The sequence below is a fragment of the Chenopodium album genome, chromosome 8 (assembly GCF_948465745.1).
Source record: "Chenopodium album chromosome 8, dcCheAlbu1.1, whole genome shotgun sequence".
NCBI lineage: Eukaryota > Viridiplantae > Streptophyta > Magnoliopsida > Caryophyllales > Amaranthaceae > Chenopodium > Chenopodium album.
This window is the reverse complement of record NC_137841.1, coordinates 64,399,077-64,424,532: the sequence shown is the minus strand read 5'-3', so window position 1 is coordinate 64,424,532 and position 25,456 is coordinate 64,399,077. Positions and strand designations below refer to the sequence as shown.

Below are 25,456 nucleotides of genomic sequence, written 5' to 3'. Positions count from 1 at the left end.
AGACGTTAATCAAGCAACCTGCTAGAAATTTTTTATGTTATTTGAAGAAAGCAATTGCAAGCATTGACAGAGAATAGATGATAATCTTAATATAGTATTTCCTCATTCCCTTTATATTAATTGAAACAAAGAGAGGAGGCACAGATTTTAAGGCGAAAAGAGAGATAGAGAGAAATAAATACGGAGTATAGGAACCCATGTAATAAGGAGAAATAGAGAGAAAACATGTGCAAATAGACTAATAGAGTAATGTTGCAATATTTGTGAAACTTTCTAAAATGAAAATTGTTGCAACATTAAGAGAGCGGTGAAAGGTAATCGATCTAAGGCATAAGTATTATAATAATGTATATGCCTTGTTTTACAAATTATTAGTAAAGCAATACAACAACTATGTATTTAAAACAAGGGTATGAGACTTATCTTAGGTCCTAGAGGTTTAGTGTTCGAATTTCATCAAATGTGGGTATGTGGAGATACATGGAGAAAATTAGGAATATCTTCTCATAAGAATGTGTGGTTATCTAAGAAATTATAATCAGAAAATTTATTATCAATTATAAGGTCGATATCTTGAGTCGGAGAAGAAAAACCGAGAGATGCAACATAATCTGCTACTTTATTTCATTCGCGAAAAAGTATGTTGAGACTTGAATCTCTGAAAGATTCTAGAGCGAAAAATGATGGGGTCTTTTATGTATAAGAAGACAATCACGAAGTAACATGGTGGAAGATTGATTTGAGCAGCAATGGTGCCTTGCAATTGACATTAACAAAAATGCCTTTGATATTAGAACAAGATCATAGGCTTTGCTTTAGGTAGATGAACATTGGCACCTTATATGCTTTTTATAGAAGAAAAAAAAAGAGATAATATAGCACTTGCTACATGTCAGAAACTCCATTGCTACAAGGACATCCTCCGTTCGTTGCTCCTCAAATTGCTTGAGAACTCGACACTTTGATTGGATTCTATCGAAAGCACGACTTTACTTTGGTCAAGCTAAGGTTTCCCATCATATGATCAATGTATCTATCAAAAGCACAGTTATACTTCCCTTGTTTATACAGTTAGTACTCTTATTTCAAAGAGTTAACAAGCACAATTGCTTTGTCCAAATTCTAAAGATTGTCAAGTATTTCATCTTAACACGAAGTATTTATCTTAAAACCATTTCAATCTTCAGAATGGTACAACCTATTCTTCACAAAACAGTCTGATCATCAAGAAAAACAAAATACAGAAAAAAGGGAGCGAAAATTTGAGTATTTCAGCCCAGAATTTACAGAATGGTAACAACCATTATGAACATTAAGAATAAAAGATTAGCAGCAGCTTTTACAGAACCATAACTTGAACCAGACCCGGAACCTGAGCTACTGCTTGCCCCTGCACCTGGATCACTCTTGATCTGAACAATAAATCGACATGTCCCAGCAGACGGATCTTTTGTTGTGACAGCAGAGATACCACCAGGGAACTGACATGCCTTATCCTGCTGGTTTTGTTCCTGATAATACATATTAAACGCGTAAGATATATTTCCTGGTGCATCCAGATTACTGCATGACGTTCCATACCCAAGGCTCGTACAATCAGCATGTCCACAGGCATAGCTCACACTCGACACTACTTGAGGATCACTTATATTAGCTGTGGAAGACAAAACACACCATTTTTTGTCCAGATATTCTACCCCTTTTGCTGGAATCAGAGTCCCAGTCTTTGTCAATCCAAGGTTAAGCTGGTACTTTGGGGTCCCGTCATAGTTGAAGATCCCCCAATGCCTCTCAAAGTTTCCTGGTAGGATACTTTTGTTATCTTCGTCGATGAGGCTAAACAGGTAAACATCGATAGGACCACTGGGCCTCATAGGCGTACCTGTAACGAGTAAAAAAATAACATTATGGACATGCACTAACATTATCCAATGAAAGTGTTGTTATAACAATATACTCTTGATATTACCTTTGCCTCCTGAGAGATGAGTAATTAACCCTTGATTGAACTTCCGAGCACTGGTAGGATTAGCATTCCTGTCTCCATCAGTAGGCCACCCAATCTCTCCTACTATGATTGTCATGTTAGAAAATCCATTCTTCTGAAGGGACCAAACGAGTGTGTCATAGTTAGCATCGAAAACATTGGTATATGTCTTTCCATTGTCATCCAAGGGAGATGAAAATCCATCAAAGAAGGCGTAGTCTACAGGGAAATTGGGGTCATTGTAGAGGCTTATGAAGGGATATATGTTTATGGTGACAGGACATGCATTGTCATTCAAGAATTTGATGATTTTCAACATGAGATCACTGATGTCAGAACGAAAGTCCCCACCAGAAGGGACATTGGATGCAGTTTCATATACATCAGCATTTAGAGGGATAGTGACCTTCACTTGATTGGCTAGGCCAGCTTTTATTAGTGCTGATTGGATGTTCTGAAGCGCGGGAAGTGTCATGGCATCATAGGTTCCATTCAATGTCTTCAAAAATGGTTCATTGCCAACCGCAACATATCTGATGGAAAATGAAAAAAAAAAACACAAGAACAACAATGCTACAGCATTAGAAGTCAGAATAGAGCTCTAACCACATAAACCTTTAAAACATTTGTTAGTGCTCAAGTGTGTATGAGAGATATATTACTCCATAAATTTTCATGAATTGGAAGACGGAAAAAAATTTCTAGATCACGATATAAGACAGGCTCATCATCAATTAGCTCTTTTTCACAAGAGACATCCTTTCTTTCTTATCTTGCACTAAAGGATCATGCATCCATGCTGATATTTTACAAAGTATAAGGTTTCAAAAGCTCAAAACAATTTGACAAACTTGGTAAATCGTAGAGTATCTAGTTTATTCAAATGAACAAGATACAGTATATAATTGGAACAATTTTGATAGATATTATAGTTTACGATAATATTTGTCGCAGAGTTAGGATATTTTGTATATATTTTTGATATATTTTGTATACTTATCTTACTAGATTCCTAACGAGATTAGGAATAGGATTGTAACTCTATATATTATGATCAATGGTACACACTCCAGGGTGAGGAGTTTTCCCGAAATCTAACATGGTATCAGAACCCAGGTTTGTTGGGCCGTTTATAACTGGGCATTTGTCAAGCCCAGGTTTTTTTTCCAACTTCCCTTGGTTTTTTTAATTTTTTTAATTTGGGACCTTCGTTTCCGCAATTTTATTTTTTTCCTATTTACTGGTTAATTGATTAACCAACTACTCTCCCCACTTTGGCAACATCACATGCCAAATAGCCCAAATCATGGAGTGCAAACCCAACCTCAAGTGCATATGGGGCCAACTATCCTAAATCAGCCCATAACACCCACTACTCCCCCTTTTCACGTGAATAAGGGGACTTCGCAGCCTTCGCAGCAAGGCTGCGATATGGGCTCCACACCCGCGGCTCACCCGCGGCCCACTCTGCCCATTTCACCTTCTAGAGCTGCTGGGCCTCTATCCCCTTCTTCAGGCCCGCACTCCTCCCCTTCTTCCTCTGGGCCTTCCTCTAATGCACAGTTCACTACTCCAACCTATACTCCCCCTCCCTTGCGTGGCTTGCAACCCATACAACCAACTCGACCTCCACCTCCTTCCCCACCCATTACTCGTAGTAAACGGGGTATTTTCAAGCCTAACCCAAAGTATTCTTTGAACTTGTCTGTCAATACCTTGGGTCCCCCTCATCAAAAATCACCACTTCCAAAATCATATAAACAAGCTTTAAATGACCAAAATTGGAATGCGGCGATGAATGATGAGTATAGTGCTTTAATTAAAACAGGGACATGGGAGTTGGTGCCTAGGCCTGCGGGGGTGAATATTGTTAATTGTATGTGGCTTTTTAAACATAAATACAAGTCTAATGGTGACCTTGAAAGGCACAAAGCTCGTCTTGTATGTGATGGCAGGTCGCAGGAAGTTGGTGTGGATTGTGATGAGACTTTCAGTCCGGTAGTTAAACCGGCCACTATTCGCACTGTTCTCAGTTTAGCTTTGGCTAAAAAGTGGTCGATACATCAATTAGATGTCAAAAATGCTTTTTTACATGGTGATTTGCAGGAAACTGTTTATATGCATCAATCTCCGGGTTTTGTTGATCGGAGGGCTCCCTCTCATGTTTGTCGGCTACGCAAGGCTCTCTATGGTTTGAAACAAGCTCCTAGAGCTTGGTACCAACGTTTTGCGAATTTTCTCATCAAATTGGGTTTTGTCATTGCCAAGAGTGACAATTCTCTTTATACTTTCCGGCAGGGTGATGATATGGCATATTTGCTCTTATATGTTGATGATATTATTTTAGCTACCTCATCTGACAGGTTGCGTACAGGAATTATATCTCAGTTGCAAACTGAGTTCCCTATGACTGACTTGGGTCCTTTGAGTTATTTTTTAGGGATTGCGGTGACCCGCAAACCCTCTTATTTGCTACTTTCACAGGAAAAGTATGCACATGAGATTTTAGAGCGTGCAGGTATGGCCTCTTGTAAGCCTACAGCTACTCCAGTTGACACTAAGTCCAAACTTAGTGCAGATGCAGGACCACCTTTTCGAGATCCTACTTTGTATCGCGGTTTAGCAGGTGCTCTTCAGTATCTCACTTTCACCGGGCAGATATTTCTTATGCGGTACAACAGGTGTGTCTATTTATGCATGATCCCCGGGAACCTCATTATGAGGCATTGAAACGCATTCTGCGTTATGTACAGGGTACCATTGATCACGGCTTACATTTATATCCGACTACTTCTCATCGATTGACTACTTACACTGACGCTGACTGGGGAGGTTGTCCCGATACCCGACGTTCCACATCGGGCTATTGTTGTTTCCTTAGGGACAACCTCGTGTCTTGGTCATCTAAGCGTCAACATACTTTGTCTAAATCGAGTGCAGAAGCAGAATATCGAGGCGTCGCAAATGTTGTCTCTGAGGCGTGTTGGCTTCGTAATCTTTTACTTGAGTTACATTGTCCTCTACGGCAGGCTACTATTGTTTATTGTGATAATGTCAGTGCTATTTACCTTTCTGGCAACCCGGTACAACACCAACGCACCAAACATGTGGAGATGGATATTCATTTTGTTCGAGAAAAGGTTGCTTTGGGGCAAGTTCGGGTTCTCCATGTTCCTACTAGATACCAGTTTGCGGACATTTTCACTAAAGGCCTACCGCGAGAATTATTTCTGTAATTTAGGTCTAGTCTTAGCGTACGTCCTCCTCCCGCTACGACTGCGGGGGTGTGATAGATATTATAGTTTACGATAATATTTGTCGCAGAGTTAGGATATTTTGTATATATTTTTGATATATTTTATATACTTATCTTACTAGATTCCTAACGAGATTAGGAATAGGATTGTAACTCTATATATTATGATCAATGGTACACACTCCAGGGTGAGGAGTTTTCCCGAAATCTAACAAATTTTATAGCAAGCATCAAACACCAAGAATACAGAATGATCGATATACATTCTTCTGCCCACGATTTCCTATTAAACAACCAAAAGAGACTAATACTGTCACACACAACACAGTAAAACTCTCATTCCTACATCTGCCACTTTGTTACTCCAAAATCTCATTTTCAAAAATCAAAAAAAGGAGATGTGTAAATAATTAAGTTCATCTCATAAGAAGAAGAACCTTCAGTATAAACATCGCAAGCTATGAAGGTGGAGAAAGGCGGTGCACCTGTCTCCTCTTCAGACGAGCCTCGTGGTTTCGGTTTCTGTTTTGGGGGCAGGCTAGCACAGCATTTGCATTTGAAACCGAAAACTTCAAATTTTCAAACTTCTTTGGGGAGTATGGACCTAAAGGAGGGTTGGTATTGCTAGCACACTAATTAACTATAATTCCCTTAGGACTTAGTCTAGAAGTCTAGCTTGCAAATATACATACATGCTTTATCAACATATATGTCTACAATTCTACTACAAGGCAACAGCCAACAAATTAATAAGGCAAATTAGGCAATAACCCAAACTAGAAGAAAATCTTTTGAATTGCTCAAATAGAAGAAACTGTACGAATTAACTAATGAAAAGGAAGAGAATAACTTCTCTCTTGATTGAAATTTTTTGAAACAGAAGTCAATCAACTCTTGACCAGTACCTTTAATTTAACCAAAGTACCCTTTTGTATAGACAGCCACAAATTTTTGGATAGTAGACATAATTTAATCTCAGGTCTTAAGTATTACCCCGAACTTCACCAACTACGACATACAAACAGTAGGCATAAATTTAATGATCTTTACCAAACACAAAAATCAACAATAATATAAAATCAATAGTAAAAAAAATAATTAATAGTACCTGACATTAACTCCATGAGAAGAAACATAAGTGGACAAATTTTTGGCAACCCAATTTTCAGCAGCTTTCATATCACTTGACAAAGGAGCCAACAAATCATTTGGAATACCAATCATAACCTCAATTCCTGATTTTCCCAAAGCTTTTAAAGCATAAGGATCTGGCTCAAATAACTTCACCTTAGTAATTCCATTATCTTTTAACAATTGAACCAATATATTTCCTGGTAATGGATGTGTTGCTTGTGTTCCCAAATTTACCCCTATACTATTTCCATTTACACCCATCACCATTAAAATCAACCCCACCATAACTACCATGCACCTTACTTCACTATATAAACACCCTCCCATCTTCTTCATAATTTTTTTGTGGGAAAGTTTAAAACTTTTTTTTCACTAACCCAATAGAATTGAAAGTTTGAAACACTTGGGTTTTTCTTACAAAATTACATAAAAAAAGGGGTTTTTTACAAAATATTGTGGGAAGTTCTAGAAATTCAAATTTCAACACTTAGGAATTTATTTTTATGGAATTAATGAAACCCACAAAAGGGTTTTTCACAAAAAGAATAAAAATTTGTGGGAAGATGGAAATATATGGCAATTAATTGCTGGTTAAGTATTATGAGTGGTATCAGAAACAGGGGAAAGGTGAATTATTGTTGGAAAAAGAGAGAAAAAGGAATCAAGAATGAATATTTATGTAGAAAATGGATTATTATGATGAAATGATTGTAGGAAAAATAGGAAGTGGGGGCAGTAGTAAAGCTAAGTAGTGGTATGTATATGTATATAAAGAGGAGCAAAACAAAGAAAAGTAAAGGCAAAGTTGATACAACAATAAAGTGATGAGAAAGCAGGGGAAGGACAGGGGAATGAAGTGATGAAACAGAGGAAGAATGTTGAGCTTAGCAAGTTATCATAATTGTGCGCCTAACCAAAAAGTTGGATTTTTCAAGTCTTAATCAACATGAGATAATATTTTTTTTTTCTTTAACATCAAGTTTACCTTTGCATAGTGGTTAAGGTTCTAGTTTTGGTAAATCTTTTGTGTAGTAGCTTTATATTTCAATCACCAAAATAAAAAATCCTTTACATATACTCGTCTCGTAAGAGCAATACAATAGTTGAATTATGATCCGCGATTCCGCGGTAATATATCCCTACTTAGGGCATATTTTCATTGACTGAGCGGACTTAAACTGAAATGAATATTTTATAAGAAAAGGAAATTATGAGCTGAACTGAACTGAACAGAACTGAACTTATTAGAGCTAAACAGAACTAAACTGAAAATAATTGTATGAGAACAGACCCTTAGTTAATCTTAGTAATATATTTGTAATTAAACCAATCATAAATTGTACGAGTAATTAGGAGAATGAAGATCACCTTAATTAGGGATATTGCTTATATATAATGAATAAATACACAACCTAGTTAATGAAATGACCTCCGAGAACTTGAAGGGGACCATATTAGGTATTACTAATGTTTTGCTTCAAGTTTAAAGGGAAATTATCAATTACTATTAGTTTTGAGTCTAGCAAGTACCAGACCAGGCTCAATCAGCAACCATGCACGTGTGACATGACACATATGCATAGTATTAATCCTTCATTAACCTTGAAAATATTTAATTAAGAACTTTAATCAAGCAATTAAACAGAATCTGAGGATATGTAGGCATGTAGTGGGGACACTTGCCACTTCTGTATTGCACATGTAATTAAAATGGATAAAGAGGCTTCTAGTTCTAACTTTGTTTGTAGCGAAGGGAAGGGATTTTTTTTTTTTTGGCTCTTTTAATTTAATTTAATTTTAATACGGAGTATTAAACAAGAATCTTTCCCTCAAAATAAATAAATAAATTCCCTAAAAAAAAAAAAACCGGAGTATAGAGAAAGTTTCATGTGAAATTCCTAGGATAAGCTTTATCTTGTTTGATTTGTTTAACTACATATATAAATATATTATACTTCCTCAATTTATACTATTGATGATCTTCCTACTTCAATAATTTTATCATACTAGTACTTCAACAACAAGTTTTTGTCTAATACTTATTATTAACAATTATTTTGATAACTACTCTATCCACTACTAATTGACATTTACTTGCTACTCCAAAATATAATCCCAACACCTTTTATTATTTTACTCCATACTAAATTACATGTAATACTCCCTTTAAAATTCCACCAGTTCAATTTAATTGTATTAATATGTGAGATGAGTTTACTTTATGTTGAAGGGCCCTATGTGTGTTGGAGGTGTGATGCGGTGGCTAATTCAAATACCTTTCAGTTACAATTGACAAATTGATAAGATCATCACCTGAAAGTTCTTTAAGGATACACTTGTAAAGTACATATTCCAAGCAATCAATTATAAGTGCATCCAAAAATATGTGTGTATAGCTAGCCATTCATACAAGAGTTTGTGAGTGTGACAACTATTTTTATAATCTACATTATTACACCAAACAACCTGGGGTATTTAACTTTGTCAAAGAAGTTACTTGTAATTTTTTTTAAGTATAAAAGTGGACTATTTGTGTTAAGATGTTATTTTCAAATTCGTGTTTAACTTACATAATTTTCTTTGTAGGTGTGTTGGATTGCTTTAAGTTTTTGTAGGTGTTTTATGAAAGTGCAAATTATCTCAAATTAATTTTGTGAAGTAGGGAGATAAGAAAAGGGAATTGTTTTTTAATATTAGAAATTAAAATTCATATTCATATATGGTTTATTTTACTGTATAAAAGATAAGACTAACTAATTATGTTCCATGTCTATTTGGAATTGTTCATTTTATACTAATATTACTATGTATTTATTATTTATAATCCCCAACAAACCTCATTTACAAACTACTGTTTCAAATTATGCCCTAAAAAAAGGAGGGAGTAACACTTAAGTGAAGTTGAATGAAACACCATTTGGTTAGAAAATTTTCTATGAACATTTTCTTTTGATTTCACATACACCTACAACTTTAGATAATCTATAATGCAACACTATTTAAAAACCTGGCCATAATTTAGATATTTATATTCTAGATTATATACAAAATGTATTAAAATATATATTACCACATCAAAGAAACGGACTAAATCATTGATACTCATTAATCTGTCGAAAATTTTCATATTACGAACTCATAACGTGATAACGTTTTAGAGTAACTATAGTTGTCACTGAGTGACTCAAAACCCTCACCAAAATACTTTCTTTCCTATTTTGAAATAGCTTACCATTGTGAATGATGACTCATGAAGTTAGATTTCTCCCTCTTTCAAGTCACTGACCGCCTCGACACACAAGCCCAATGACAAACAAGGAGATGACAAATGGTAAATTTTTGCTTAAAATTAGAAAGAGAAATTGTGAGCTATTTCACCCATGTGAATGCTGATCCTTGCAATTTTTACCGATGGTTAGTTATGAATTTGTAAGCGATAGTCAATGAATGTAGGATGATAAATTTACCGACCGGCAATTGACTCAATGACTTGACATTGATCCGACGGTCCCACTCCCACCCAACAACCCAAGCAAATGACTGAACCATAACCCATGTGCTCTTAACTCCAAAACCCTAAATCATTCTCATTTCATCTTCATTTAAACCCTAACCCCTCCCAAAACCCTATTTTCTCCCCCCATTTTTTCTTCTTCTTCTTCTCTCTCTACTTTCTCTCTCTTCCCCAATCGGCAGCAGAAGATGCCGCTTGGTGAAAGAAATGGCGACAAAGAATCCCGCTATTGCGGCGTCGAAACCGACTTCAGCAATGACATGCCGCAGCTTCTTGAGTACAGCATTAAAGGCGGATTCGACTTCGTTCTTGCTACTTTGGTTCGTATCAAATTCCTACATTTTTCCTGTTTATATTCATTCATTTTGATTTTTGAATTGTGGGTTTTGTTTGATTTGATTGTTTTTTTTTTATTTGGTGACTAAATTAGCTGTTCACATTTTAATACATATGTGTATAGTCAGTCAGTCACCTAAATTGATTTGATTTATGGCAGCTAAAAAGTTATTATTATACTTTTAATCATCAATGTGGGGGTTTTATTTCACTTTGGTGGGCTGTTATTCAGCTATATTTTGGTGTACATTGTTGGAATTGAAATTGGTTATTGCTGATTTGTTGTTGTTCAATGTAATGTCAATTATCGGTTTATAAAGAGCAAAATGTTCGGTAATAGTAAAATGCTGCTTAGTAAACTAGTGTGCAAACCGGTTCCTGCGTAATAACTTAGCAGCAGGGCTGCTATTACTTTGTGCCTAAGCCGACCTTGTATACTGTTATTAGCAAATTACACTGATTTTATAAGTTTTTCGACTGTAGGAAGTATATATTATGATGAGAGTTTATAGTGTGATTGGTGGAAGAGGATTGATTCAGTTTAGTCCCCTTTAGCAAGAAGTTAGTAAATGGTGCATATTGGAAAAATGGAAAGATTTTTCGTTGTATTGAGATTATTATGACATTATCCCACGATTCCCACCAAAGGATACCCTTGGTGAATAGGAGCTTCTGGGGCGTCTTCTACTGAGCTACTCAGTGTGGTTTCTGATGAAAACTTTGCTTTAGTTTTAGCTCCTTTATCTTCACGAGGCTACTTCTGTTTTTGAAGGATTACTTAAGTTCTAGCCTTGAGGTAGTCCTTATTAGTGGTTGCTCTTTGGGCATAAGGCTTCAAATGTTGGTATAAAAGGATTAAGGATGGTTAAAGATGTTTGTGGTGAATGATCAATTGATCAGCTAGCCACATCTGAATGTGTGAATATTCAGCAAGTCACTTAAATGGACATGGTTATGGCAGAAATATGTGCTGAATTATTTGGGTTTTACGTTTTACATTCACCTATTCTATTTCCTTGAGCTACATTGACAAAGGTGAAAGCCAATATGGAACGATTAAAAAGAAATGGAAAGTCTTTGTATATACTGTCAGTGTATATTTCTTATAGTCTTAACTTAAAGATGATTGATTAAAGATTTTAATGATAAAAAAGAAGATAAAGATTGTATACTAATTCATCAGATGAAAAATAGGATTTAGTAATTAAAGTGTAGACCTTGCCAATCTGATCCCACCCTAAAACCCAAACTCTGCTTGAAATCGCTTTTCTTGACTTGGCCCAACTTGATAGGACAATAATTGTGTATAATAAAGATTAAATGATCATAATAAGCGAAATGCAATAGAATTGATGTGACTTGACCGGCTCAAGCCCCCCCCCCCCCCCAACCACAAAAAAAAAAAAAAAACCCTTATTGTGACCCGAAATCTGATTTCCACCACTTAAGTGGAATAAAATTCTATAAGTGAATTCCAATTTCAGATTATTCAGCTCTTTATGTCATATATACTCTCCTTTAGTATATATTTTATACTGTTGTAGGGGATTGTTAACTTCTTATGTCTGTTATAGACTATGCAAGTAAATCAAGTTTGACTGTCTGCGTCTTATGGAGGCATTTAGTCAAACATGAATATGGTGACTAATTAGCCAGTCACATGTCAGCTGAATGGTTGAATTTGTGTGGTTGGTCAGTAAGCTCACCGATAGCATCAAGATGATAAAGCCAATATAGTGAAGTTGGTATAAGCAAAGCTTCACTTTCTGCCTATCATCAACATTTGTATTTTGCTTTTTCTATTGAAAAATTAATTGAGTTTGAAACATTGAAAAAGATTGCTACACATGTTTGTGTTATTAGATCTTTTTTTTGTAAATATATGTCTCATGAGCTTGATTGCTTGATTTCATCTTAACTATTTAAAGCATTTAAAGAATATGTGTGATTGTATGCCTTTCTATTATTGCACTCTTAGTTAGTACAGTAAATGAAGTCTGACTGTTTGCATTCTTAAAAAACTTATAGTTATTCTTGGATCTGGTGGCTAATTAGCCAGCCACATATCAACTAAATGGTTGTTTTCATGTGTGGTTGGTCAGTAAGCTCACCAATAGTATCTAGTTGATAAAGCCAATATAGTGAAGTTGGTATAAGCTAAGCTTCACTTTCTGCCTATCATTAACATTATTAATATTTTTAACAATAAAAATCAATTGAGCTCTAAACCATTGAAATTAATGTTGCACATGTTTGTGTTGTTAGTCTCTTGTGTAATTGTCTCATGTATTTTATCACTTGATTTCACCTATTTAATTGTTTAAAGCATTAGGATTAAAACACATATAACTACCCCGTTTGTAGGAAATTCTATTGTTGCTCTTGTAGTACTATTAAATGAAGTATGACAATATGCTTTTTTACGATCTGGTGGCTAATTAGCCAGTCACATAACAACTGAATGGTTGTTTTCATGTGTGTTTGGTCAGTAAGCTCACCAATAGCATCAAGATGATATAGCCAATATAGTGAAGCTGTTGGTATAAGCTAAACTTCACTTTCTGCATGTCATTGACATTATTATTATTATTATTTTTTTTATTTTTTTTTTTTGAAAAATCAATTCTGCTCTAAACCTTGAAAATTAATGTTGCACATGTTTGTGTCATTATTCTCCTGTGTACATATGTTTCATGAGCTTTATCACTCAATTTCATCTACTTTATTGTTTAAAGCCCGAAGGAGTAAATATGTATGAGTTTATGGATTTCTATTGGATCTGGTGGCTAATTAGCCATTCACATATCAGCGGAATGGTTGTTTTCATGTGTGGTTGGTCAGTAAGCTCACCAATAGTATCAAGATGATGTAAGGAGTATAGTGAAGCTGTTATAACTTTTTTTACAAAGCTTCGCTTCCTTTCTATCAACAACATTAATATTTTGTTCTAAACCTTAAAAAAAAAAAGGTGCTGAACATATTTGTTATTAGTTTCTCTTGTAAATATGTCACTTACTTGATCTCATCTGGTTTTTCCCCCCCCCCCCTTTTCTTTCAATTTTTTTAAGCATTAGGGAAAGCATATATGACTTTCTGACGTCGATTTAACAGTATGTTAAATAATTTGTTGCATTTTCCTTGAGGGGAAATGTACTTAAGATGCCTTTAAATTTTTATTATAATTACACAGCAAACTATATAATCAGATCTGGCTTTGATTGTTATTCTGTTTACTTTCTTGCTCATTTTGTTTGAAAAGTAACCCCCTAATTTGATTCTGTAGGTTGATCCTGCATACCGGCCAAGTCTGGAAAGTAGTAACAATCTGGGATCTGGTGCCCTGCCAGTAGCTGGGTCAGACTTGGTTTTAAGCCCTGCTCAGTGGAGTAGTCATGTTGTTGGTATGAATCTTTTTTATCATCATAATGATTGTATTTGCATTATTTTCTTTAATTTTATTTGGAAATTCACTCACCTTTATTCAATTTATCTTAAGTCATTAGCAAAGTTGCTTATGGAGAAACTTAGGCATATGGGTTAAGCATCATTCTTAATGTCTTCTCATATTTACTTGATTTTCATATGAAGCTATTCTTTTGTTGGCTTCATATCGGATTTGGAGGAAGGTAGAATGGCTGTATGGGTTTTTCAATGTTTCAAATATTCTATGATATGGATCTATGCCTGCAGCATTTGTCATCTAGATGTTAATCTTTGTTTCATAGTCTCAATTAAGTTATTTCTCCCTCTGTTTCACTCAGGATTTCATAGTTGCAAATAATACCCTAATTATTTTTTTTTTTTTTTTTGTAGTTATAGTGTATTTTAGCAGAGTAGTACAATTAGTGCATAATTTGATAATAAGCATTTGAGGGGGACTTTTGAAACATTCTTAATATGGAAAGATTCAAGTCTCAGGGAAATGTGTTTTGATTTATCAATTGAATTAGCTAAATCATGTGGTCCAATTGATAGTTTGATACATCATTTGAAAGTAATTATTGCCTCAAGTATGTTGCAATGTCAGGAAATAAACATTATTTTCCTGAATAGCAGTAGATTATGAGTGAATATCTGATGGTAGAGGATGAGGATGGACCCATTGACTTTATAGTGTGGGGATATTAGTCATGGGATAAAGTGATTTTTTTTACTGTAGATTGTTTTAGTTGGGATTAAGAGCTAGCATGCATAATAGTTTGTTGAGGGGTTTCTTTGTATGAATCTAATATTCACATACCTTATCGGTTGTGGGCACCTCTTTATTGGAAGTGTGGTATTGTTGAATTTGTTAGAAAAATGTTACTATTGTTTCCAATTGGATAAGTTATAATATTAATATCTGCTATCAAATCATGTCACTTCAACATTTTATTCTGTGGGGATTATCTGGTTTTTGCATTGGACTGTGATTAGATTTCTGAACAGCTCTGATTACTTATTTCGATTTAGAAAGTCTTGCCATGTTATTTTAACAAGATCTTAATTCACTAATGTGATATCGTTGTTTTCAAGTCTTCATGCTCAATCTTGTATTGAAGCCAATGTTGTCTGTTGTTGTGGATCTGCTTAAAAATCATAAATACCTAAATCTTTTCTTTATGATAGGAAAAATCAGCTCATGGATTGACTTGGATTCCGATGATGAAATCTTTAGGAGAGATTCTGAGATCTGTCTGAAGCAAGAAGTTGCTTGGGCTTCCCATCTCTCGCTACAGGTTTGTGAATGTGCCCCAATCCTTTGTGCGTGCATGTGTGTGTGTGTGTGTGTGTGTGTGTGTGTGTGTGTGTGTATGTGTGTCAGATGCCTGAGTTTGGCCTAAATGTCTTCTGATTCATGTCTGCGTATTATAATGGAAAAGCTTTCTTCTGTAAAAGATTTGCATGCTGCAATTTTTTTCCTAATTATTATTTGTCCTATATGATTGTCGAAGCTGCACAGCATATTTGATATATGATACATGTAGCACTGATATCTGAAATGATAAGAAGATTTGATCTTTTTCTACTTCAGAGAATTTTCAGACATTTAGTAACTTCTGCTATATAAGCATAAAGTTGTGGCATTGATCTTTTCACTAAGCTGTTATCTGTTAACGTAGGATGAGCTTGTTCACACTTCGTTCTAAAGGTTTGTAAATTTGAGAATGTATCCCCCGCTAGTGGTTTTTTTTGCTCATGTATTCATGAGTATTAATGGTCAAACAATTGTTCATTACCAAGATGAGAATAGATTCTACATTCTTTTGCTGTGTTCTGTCTTTGTTTGCTTGCTGTTTCTTCCCTGCTTGCCTTTTCTAGGACATATATGATCTAGCCTTTCCCTTCATCAATCAAATCTCTTTTGTTATCTTATTAAACAGGCTTTGACCAAGTAGAAATGATTGTTGATTTGAAATTTGCTTATTATGATGTTTATTTCCTTTACAAAAGGAAAACATTTGGTGTTGAATTTTTACACGTTTAACAGGCATGCCTTCTTCCAGTCCCTAAGGGTCAGTCATGTGCCAATTATTCAAGATGTGTGAATCAGATTCTGCAAAGCTCAAACAACATGCAGGTAACTTTTTGAGGATCTTTCTGTTGTGAAATATCATCTACATATCTTATTTAATATTCTTATCAATGTTTTACTACAGTTGTGGCTCAGAATTCCTTTGAGAAAGCACGAAGACGGTGACCCTATGGATGATCAATCATTAGTAAGTGATGCCCTATATTCTCCTCAATTTTATTGCATTGCATTTGGAGAGGTGTTTAATACAAAGTAGATGGAGAGATAAGTGTTGGTTGGATCTAATTTGTGAATTTGACTAGTCAATTTTACTCATTTGTAAGAGGAGTGTATTGAAGTAGTTTTGCTGAAAAGATAAAATTATAAAATACTCTGTATAACCCTTAGAATATCGATTATTTACCTTACGCAACATTGAAAGAAGATACACTTATGCCCTTAGGTTTTAGTTTATCATTCCACAACTGACTTTTCAGCTGGGTTGTCAAAGATTGATGGAATGGAGACAAGAGGATAGGCTGAAAAGGAAATATGAGTTTCTATTTTTGACATTTGGTTGGAAGTTTGAAGTTAGTTTGGAACAAAGAGTCGAGAGAGTATTAAATTTGGCCATTACTTACACAGAATCTGCTATAATGCTGGTTAAATTTCCTATTATGATATGCTATCTGCTAATTGCCAAGGCCCAACAGATCAAGGTCGGTATTGATTATCTGGTTATAAATTAGTCTGTAATTAAAAAAAGGCATAATATGCAACTCAAAACCTTCTGAGGCCACCAAAACTTTGTCTTCTTTTCATGAATAGGAGTACACAATAGAGTGTTGAAAAAGCTGTATGTGCACTGAAATTTATATTAGGTTTGATTAGCTGTTGTCGATTTGTCGTAACGTAACTGACGTTAGACTTCCTCACATGCAAATTGTTGAGTTGAATGTGCCATAGCTTACCGTAACCAAGGTTGGACTTTTCCACATGCATATTGTGTTTGATGTGTCTGAGCTGAGCGTACCTGGAACTTCCAGTGAAGTATTGAAATATCTTTTTGATTCTTTGGAGAAGACTTAGAGTCCTTACTATTGTTACTAGTGCAATTGTAAAACTTTTCACTTAGCCCTTGTCTTACTTCCAATACAGGGTGGAGATCCTATTGATTCTTGGGAGACATGGAATTCATTTCGTCTTCTTTGTGAACATAACAGCCAACTCTCAGTTGCGCTTGATGTCCTGTAAGTTACATGCCACATTTTGACCGAGTGTGATGATTGATACGTGATTCACTAGAATTTTGTTGAGCTATTATTTTATTTTTCACATCAGGGGTTCCCTTCCATCTACAAATTCTTTGGGTCGCTGGATTGGAGAGCCAGTACGAGCAGCGATTATTCATACTAATGTAAGTTAAGTGGATTTCTTCTTAACTGTTTTACCTGTGTATTGTTTGCATTTTCACTGTGATGTTTGCTTGTTGACAGTCTTTTCTTACAAATGCTCGTGGGCACCCTTGCTTATCAAAGCGTCATCAAAAGCTACTCACACAGTTCTTCAACCATTCAGTACAGGTAGCTCCCTGAATTCATTTAAGTGATTCTGGTTATATAGCCTTCAATTCTGTTGACATCTCTTCTAATGGTTGCTTGTACCCATTTGTGGCTGTATTTGAAACTTATGACCAGGTAGTCATTTCTGGAGGATTGGCACACCCTGTTCCTATAAAATCACTGGAATCAGCTACTAATGATGTTAACAGTGAGTTTCTGAATTTGGTTGCAGATGGTTTGGCATTTTGCTTTATAATAAATTGTGCTTTTGACTTTGTGAGACATAGGGAAAACATAAAAATGGTTGTAACTGTCAATGTATTTTATGCAATGGTTTCAGAAACTGACATCTTGCTTGTCTTCAAAGGTCTCAGGTTTTGGAGAGTTAAATAATCATTTTTTTTTCTTTGAGAGTTGATTAATCAAGACAATTTTTATATTCAATTGTGAACAACTTTCTCTTTAAATAAGAAAAGAGACTTTCTAAGCATTGTTATTAAAATCCCGATTTAAATATTAGAATCTTACGATTTTATGATTCATGTATATCATACGATTCGATTTACGATTCTATTCAATTTTACATATTTTTCTGAACTAGCGAAATCCTTACAAGTAAAAAACATGTTTATATAGGTTTTTATAAATATATATTGTCAAGTATTGATTGCTTAATGGTTAAATAACTATTATCTGTCAATAATTAACTCATAATTTCAATATATTTAATTAAATTTATATTTTACGTCTTGATTATTCATGTCGGTAGAATCTTATGATTCTACGATTCGATTTTACGATTCACTTTTACGATTCGATTCTGATAGCCCCTTCCGATTCAAAGTAGAATCCCGATTTTAATAACTTTGTTTCTAAGCATTTATGAATAAAAGGGTTATTGCTTATTTATTTATTTATTTATTTATTTTTATTTTATTACATTTGGTAGTACATGTATGTCTAATTTAGTGATGGATTGTGGTGGGTCTCATCACTCGCATAATGACCATTGTTATAGCTTTTTTCTGATAATCTTGTTTTCATTTCTGATGAGTCAATCACCTTATTTACTTAGCAACATCTCATAGTGTGGATTTAATATAAAAGCCTTTGCTATTTTCTTTGTTTTTGATCCCATTCTGTATGAATTTCCCAAGCCACTGAAACTGATGCTTTGGGTGTACATTGAAATCTAATAATTCACTTCTAACTTTTATTTCTTGGTTATAATATTTTTTCATCTTGACTTATGATAGCTTTCTCTTAGGTGATGTAGGGCATCCTTTGAGAGCATACTTGTACTATATTGGTTATCTTTACCAAAAGATGGATCCACTCCCGGAACAGGAGCTCTATGAGGTAGTGCATCAGTTTGATTCAGTGTCTGAATGTTATTAGTTCTCAAAATTTTGAAGGTTTAAATGCCCTAATATGTCCTTTCTCTTTCTTATTGCAGCTTAGTTACAGGGACTTTTTGCAGAGTCCATTGCAGGTAACTTGTGTGCTTCCGTGTTGCATTTTAAGTTGGTTATCATAACATCTCTGATTTCATATAGGTTAGAGGCCTTAGAGCAATCACGACTTGTTTCTTTTTATTCTTTTTCTTTGCACGGCTGTATTACTCATGTTGCTGTTTGCAGCCTCTTATGGATAACTTGGAGGCGCAAACGTACGAGACATTTGAAAAGGATACAGTAAAGTATCTTCAGGTGAGACTTTGTTGTTGTTGTTTACATTATAGTCTATAATCTACATGTATAAGCTTCCGTTAATGTTGATAAGTTTGTTGCTGTATAAAGGCTGCCCATTTACTGATCCAGTAGCCGCTTTGTTGGCGACTTTCATTCTTGCCAAGCTATAACTGCTATTATTGATAACACAATCATTTTGCACGTGATATATGAGAAGTATCTAGTTTGGCAATTTCATTTCCTCTATACTTTGCTAATTTTTTGTTTGGGAACCCTTTGGCTGACTAGATTTGGAAACTTATAAATTTTATTTACCATAGGAGTCATCAAATTTAGATTTTGTAGGGAATTTTGAATTTCTGGCTGGTATGTGTTGAGGTTGCCCAAATCAATGTGTCATGTTTGCTTAACAAAATTTAGATTTTGATACCAGTGAGTCCCAATCCTAGAAAGCCCATTTGATGTGTGCTCAATAAGTTTAGGAAATTGATCCAGTGAGGCCCACTCCTAGGAAGCCCGGGCTTTTTTTTTTCATACCATATGAACAACATGTCTTTCTTAAACTTTATCAAGGATGATAACAATGACTATCTCATCACCCACAACCATCAGCATTGTCGCTATTGCCTCCTCTTCTCCCCCTAGTTGTCGCTTCCTCTACCCAGCATTTCCATACTTGCTCTCTTTCTCAGTTTCTCCCACCATAATCGCCACTGTGCATTGCAATTATCACTACCATGACTGATGGAAAGGTGCATCAACTTTTATTCTTTTCAATCTGTATATCAATAATCGTTTTTCACCACATAATATCTAGGTCTAGAACTTAAGTAGGAAAAAGCCAAAGAGCAACTTTCCGATGGTTCATGATCAGAAGGACAAAAAGGTGATGTTAGGGGTGAGGGGAATGTGATTGATTTCAAGGGAGTATATAAGAGAAAGAAGTAAGATAGAGGGAGAGGATGGAAAGAGATAATAATGGAGGGAAGATTTAAAGGAGAAAGGTGAGAGAGAGATCGAGTGTAATGAAAGGATGGAGGTGTTGGAGAAGAGGAGAGAGATGAATGATAGATTGTGGTAGAAAAGAGAGTGAAAATATGGAAGCTAAGAGGCCACGATGAAGGTGGGGAGAGAGGCTGTTTTGGGGAGTAGGAGTGTGTCAAAGTGAAAAAGAGTTGGTTAAAGTGAGGAGTAGATCATAGGTGTTGGGATGGGGATGGGGATGGGGATGGGGATGGAGGGGGATTTTACTTTTTCACGGACACTAAGTTTATGGTATTGAGCAGTGTATAAGAAAACTCAATGTGCACTACGGTGATGGGGGCCCTGTTTTGCTTAGTTGTGCCTCATTGAAGTGAGGTGCACTATGTAATAATTCAAATAAATTGATTGATATGCATCTCAAAGTTCTGTATGCCTCCTAGATTATTTTTTTAAAAAAAAGCGCTCTATCCCAATTGCCTAGCGCCTCCACGCCTTAGTTGTGCTTTTCCATTCACTGGTATTGAGTTGAAAAATTATCCATTTAACACATGGGTTTGACTTCTATCCCCAGAGGCAAACTAAGAAGGCCTTAATTTGTGCTTTACTTTTATGAAAATTATATACTTGTATTATATTTGACAACTCTATTTGGGCCAAGGGAGTATGTATTCTCATGTGCTGATGACTTTTCTTGGGCAGTATCAAAGGGCGGTCGGTAAAGCTTTGCTGGACAGGATTCCTGATGAGAAAGCATCCAGTGTAACCTCTGTAAGTGATATGTAATATTTTTGCTTTCTGGGCTGGATGCTAGCATTTCTGAATTACATCTGTAAAATATGTGTTTATGTGCCTTTTTTTTCCTCTCTACCATGCGTCCAATTGGACTGTGACATTATTTACGGATATCTAAATTTATTGTTGCCAGGTTTTGATGGTCGTTGGAGCTGGAAGGGGGCCTCTTGTCAGAGCATCTTTAGAGGTTGGTCTGGATACGATTCTAGAATTCTGCTTGATGTTTTGATTGCCAAAATGTGGGATCTTGTTATAATTGCCTCAATGTATATTTTTATAATATCAACAGAAAATTTATAATTATTTACGGTTAGAGATATTAATCATTGAACTTATGGCTTGCAAACGCGACAAAGGAAATGTGTCAACTAAAAAACGGAGGAAGCATATTTGGGATATTTATGGGTGGACAAACATTATCATTGTGGGATTTTAGTGAGAAAAACAATATCACAATCCAGAAGTATTTTTATGTACTATTCTCCTACCCTGTGCATACACGAGTATAAAGCTAGATTATAAATCAGAGTTAATTGTTTGTGGACAAAGCGTTATCACTTGACGTGACTTTCCTGGTAACGTTTGTGAGTATAGATGCTGTAGAGTGCACTCTGGCTTCACATTTACTTCTATTAAAAAGTTTTACATGGAAAAAAAAAATCATGAGTTACGATATCCAGTCATTTATGACAAATGCTTCAAAACTTGCCTAGCTATTTCAGATAGCCTGTTAAATTTGGTGTCTATTGAGCATGTGGGTTCCTTAGTTCTAATATTGGTCAGTAGTCCTTGATAGGCCTGGATAAAGTGTTTTATAGGAGTTGATTTTAGATTTTCTTATAATTTTTTACATTAAGATCATTCTGTACCGCTTTATTAATTTTTCTAATTTGTTTTGAACACAGGCAGCTAAAGAAACAGGCAGAACTTTAAAAGTTTATGCTGTGGAGAAAAATCCTAATGCTGTGATAACTCTTCATGTAAGTTGCATTTAGTTGTTCCAGCTTGTTACAGTCAACTGCCCAACTTTATCTGTTGTTTTTGTAAATAATCTTCTTTGTTATGGATTTTGTGTTAACTTAACCATTTAACAAGTTTCTTTTGTTTTCTTAAAAGTTGATATAATGGGATTTGATAACTGAAATAAGGTGTATGTGATTCTTGCTGTCTACCTTTTTGCTTAGCTTTGTAAAGTTGGACTTTATCATACCACTTAACTTCATTGATACCACTTAACATGTTGCAACTTATGAGAGATGTGCCATCCTTCATGATTAGTGGTGTTCTATGCTATTTCTTTACAAAGAGAATTTCATATAATTTAACTTTGATTTATATGAGGCTATTTGCTACTCCTACCCCAGATTAGTTGCAGTGTTGCACATAGCAAGTTGAGAATAGCTCTGAATGATTATTGTTATTGTTATTTTATTATTTTAATTAATTATTTATTTATATTTTAAATCCAGAGCCTGATTAAACTTGAAGGATGGGAAAAAATTGTTACCATAGTGTCTAGTGACATGCGTCATTGGGATGCCCCTGAGAAAGCTGACATTTTGGTAAGTTTTCTGTGGGAATGATATTGTGTTCAAATTCTGTTCATGTATTCTTGTTATTTACTCTGCTCTACTTACTACATTGGTTTTAGGTTAGTGAGCTGCTGGGTTCTTTTGGTGATAATGAACTTTCTCCTGAGTGTCTTGATGGGGCTCAAAGATTTCTGAAGCCAGATGGCATTTCTATCCCATCATCGTATGTATCAGATACTAAATTTTGCCTCGCTGGATTTGGATACTGATTTTGTTTAGTTTTAAATTGTCATCAAATTGTTGCTGCTGAAATTTTAGATGTAGCTAGGATTTTAACATTTGTTGATGGCATTTCTGTTTTCACTCAGGTACACAAGTTTTTTCCAACCCATCACAAGCACCAAGTTGTATAATGATGTATGTACCTTTGGCATACTAATCTGACTTTGTCAATTTCCTTCCCATCATCTAACTTGACTTGCCTTTTGCTTCTGGTATAGGTTAAAGCACATAAAGATCTAGTGCACTTTGAAACTCCTTATGTGGTAAAATTACACAAAGTAGCAAGGCTTGCTCCATGTCAGCCAGTAAGTTCCTTACCTCATATCCATTTCCATGGCCCGGAAAAAAAAATTATGAAAATGATATAGGTTCCTACCGCCAAAAATAAAATAAAATTAATAATAATAAAACAAAAGTTACCTTTTTGTGAGCTTGGATCCTTCCTATCCTGTCTTTTTGCTAGTGAAATTCTTTTAACTTACTCTTTTGCTATCCATAGCTGTGCTGGTAGATTAATTGTTCTTGAGTAACAATATTTACTTGTTTGTCACTTACAGGTCTTTACTTTTGTCCATCCTGAATATTCTCCAAGCAATGACAATCAACGTTATACGAAACTTAAGTTCGAGATACCTGAAGACACAGGGTCGACATTGGTTCATGGTATATCTAATTGCCAATTTACAGTTATGGTGAATGAAATTGTATAATCAAGAGTTTAAAATTGTAATCTGGAAGAGTAGCTAGCTCTGTTAATTTACCTAATAAGACTGCTTTGAATACTAGGGTTGTGTTGGTGCTTGATATAGTTACCAGTTCACGTCATAATTAATTTGTATCTGTTTTATCAAGGGACCAAATATATATATATAAGCTTGACCGTGCTTTCTTTTCCATTCAATATTCATTTCTTTGTTTTATTCAAAGAAATTTTTAGTAAAGAGCTTTGCTGTCTATTTTGCTTGCCAGGGTTCGCTGGGTACTTTGATGCTACTCTCTACAAAGATGTACATCTTGGTATAGAACCAACAATGCCAACACCAAATATGTTTAGCTGGTATGTGCTATAGCTCTCTTTCCAGTTATTTTCCGAGTTTTGCTATTAAGCATCGACCCCCTCTTTTACTTCTCCCCCCAAATTGTCAGACAATATGCTAGGTTAAGATTTGTGTGTTAAAATATTGATGGCCTAAATATAGTTAGGGATATCATTGGGGTCTGTATATGTTGTATTTTTTGTACTCTATATGGTATTCTAATTTAGGAAAGGTTTTAAGTAGGAAACAGCCGATGTTCAATGTAGTGTTTCACTAGAGAGTAACAATTTACAATGTATATGTAGTATTACTTGCTGTTATGTTGAAGTAATGTGAAATATATGTTGCCGTTTTAATTTCTCTTGCCTTTTATAGTCAACTGTTGCAGTTTTATATGTTTTTAAAAGAAATATGATGCGTTTCTTGTCGGTGCTTCTGGAGTGCTGAGTTTTAATGCACTTTTGTTTGATAATATAATTCAGAGGGGATGCTTGCCTCTTTACGACCTCTGATTGCTATTTTTAATGTGATTTGCGTGTTTTAGTTTCCATCGTATTATTTGAGTAGGAGACTTTCTGTGTTGTGTGCTTGATTTTGGTATGGTTGCATGATAAACAGAGATGAGGTGCTGGGTGTAGGTTTTAAAATAAAATGAAAGGATAAACTGCTTACCCATTTGTCTCAGCTTTCTGCTTTGCCTCTCCGTTGGCCTTTTCCATTTCCACCCTCTTACCCATTTAGGTTTTCTAGTTACTGACTGAATTTCCTTTCATTTCAAAATTAACTTCACTTTTTATTTTGGAGTATCAAAAAAAGAACTTCATATTGTGTTTTCATACTCTTCCCTTGTCTATAATACCCTCTTTCAATTTTTATTTCATGTGTATATTCTATTCCTAATTTTTGTACCAATCTTAAGTGGGATATCACGGGAGTATGGGACAGGAGTAGTATTTTGCTTATATTATGCATTGGTTGAAACGAGTCTTAAGTTTTATTATTGCTTTAGCGCACCCAAGCTCCGCATTGAAGTCTGCTTAATGATTCTCTGCTTCTCGCTTGTTTAGGTTTCCTATCTTCTTCCCATTAAGGGCACCAGTGTGCGTACGTCCAGGAGTCCCTCTAGAAGTTCATATTTGGCGATGTTCAGGTTCAACAAAGGTAAAATCCCCCTTCTCTCCCTTCCCTCTTACATCACTGATTTCAACTGACCTGAGCTGAGTTGGCTTTCAATTGGATGCAGGTTTGGTATGAGTGGTGTGTTGCTTCTCCTTCCTCGTCACCCATTCACAATAGCAAAGGGCGATCATACTGGGTTGGTCTTTGATTTGTCAACCCTGTAAATCTAGCTTTCAGAAGGGCACATGAAATGTTAAGACTTACGCTTTCAGGAGTGAAATATTGAAAGCAGATACTATTTCATCAGAAAGACAGTGACTTGCAGCAACTCTAGTCTTCCAAGGTATAGGAAGAAACCATCTTATATCTGCAGCGAAGGAGAAGTATAAAGGTCAAGAGCATTTGCCACAAGTCTTTCATGAGCAGAGGTGGAATTTGTGTTCCTGCAAACCAGACCAAGATGTGTTAGATTTTACCTGAGCAGAGAAGTCGCGGTTGTACTCCGAAAGCCATATACATATAATTTTCTTAAAATTTTCATGCTACATTGAAAGCATTGTGCATTCATTCTTTCAAGTTTTTGTAGCATATTAGTGTTGTATCATAGACACAGAGTGAATAATGGTAGTCTTTCTATTAGATCTATTTAAGCAATTTGTCCCATATAAATAACCATTTCATCCCATTTCAATATTCATCTTTACAAATGGAATTTGACTCTGATTTTTAATATTTG

General features: G+C 35.2%; 2 protein-coding genes across 3 annotated transcripts; one reads left to right on the top strand and one right to left on the bottom strand.

Annotated features, from left to right (window-relative positions):
- Positions 1 to 1,049: 1,049 nt before the first annotated feature.
- Positions 1,050 to 7,204, bottom strand: LOC145556255 (glucan endo-1,3-beta-glucosidase 5-like). Its single transcript, XM_081617909.1, has 3 exons — positions 6,352 to 7,204; positions 1,970 to 2,520; positions 1,050 to 1,882 (listed from the first exon to the last, which is right to left on the bottom strand). The coding sequence occupies exons 1-3, from the start codon at positions 6,711 to 6,713 to the stop codon at positions 1,284 to 1,286; spliced, it is 1,512 nt and encodes a 503-aa protein (XP_081474035.1). The 5' UTR covers positions 6,714 to 7,204; the 3' UTR covers positions 1,050 to 1,283.
- Positions 7,205 to 9,977: 2,773 nt separating this feature from the next.
- On the top strand, positions 9,978 to 25,359 carry LOC145556254 (protein arginine N-methyltransferase 1.5-like). Of its 2 annotated transcripts, none has more exons than XM_081617908.1 (23): positions 9,978 to 10,211; positions 13,511 to 13,628; positions 14,836 to 14,945; positions 15,698 to 15,787; positions 15,867 to 15,929; positions 16,880 to 16,971; positions 17,063 to 17,138; positions 17,218 to 17,304; positions 17,419 to 17,491; positions 18,560 to 18,642; positions 18,740 to 18,775; positions 18,924 to 18,992; positions 20,658 to 20,726; positions 20,884 to 20,937; positions 21,656 to 21,730; positions 22,220 to 22,312; positions 22,402 to 22,505; positions 22,651 to 22,699; positions 22,783 to 22,869; positions 23,122 to 23,227; positions 23,534 to 23,621; positions 24,669 to 24,762; positions 24,845 to 25,359. In XM_081617908.1, the coding sequence occupies exons 1-23, from the start codon at positions 10,080 to 10,082 to the stop codon at positions 24,926 to 24,928; spliced, it is 1,932 nt and encodes a 643-aa protein (XP_081474034.1). In that variant the 5' UTR covers positions 9,978 to 10,079; the 3' UTR covers positions 24,929 to 25,359. The 2 variants fall into 2 exon arrangements, with proteins under 2 accessions (XP_081474034.1, XP_081474032.1); XM_081617906.1 differs by having other exon boundaries at positions 18,551 to 18,642.
- The last annotated feature ends 97 nt before the right edge of the window (positions 25,360 to 25,456 follow it).

Excerpts from the sequence above, each read along its gene's own strand:
- LOC145556255 (XM_081617909.1), bottom strand. The coding sequence starts at position 6,713 with ATGAAGAAGATGGGAGGGTGTTTATATAGTGAAGTAAGGTGCATGGTA. Across the intron at positions 2,521-6,351 it reads TCTCATGGAGTTAATGTCAG|ATATGTTGCGGTTGGCAATG; the intron begins GTACTATTAATT and ends ATTTTCCATCAG. Across the intron at positions 1,883-1,969 it reads TCATCTCTCAGGAGGCAAAG|GTACGCCTATGAGGCCCAGT; the intron begins GTAATATCAAGA and ends TACTCGTTACAG.
- LOC145556254 (XM_081617906.1), top strand. The coding sequence starts at position 10,080 with ATGCCGCTTGGTGAAAGAAATGGCGACAAAGAATCCCGCTATTGCGGC. Across the intron at positions 16,972-17,062 it reads TCAGTTGCGCTTGATGTCCT|GGGTTCCCTTCCATCTACAA; the intron begins GTAAGTTACATG and ends TTTTCACATCAG. Across the intron at positions 21,731-22,219 it reads ATGCTGTGATAACTCTTCAT|AGCCTGATTAAACTTGAAGG; the intron begins GTAAGTTGCATT and ends TTTTAAATCCAG.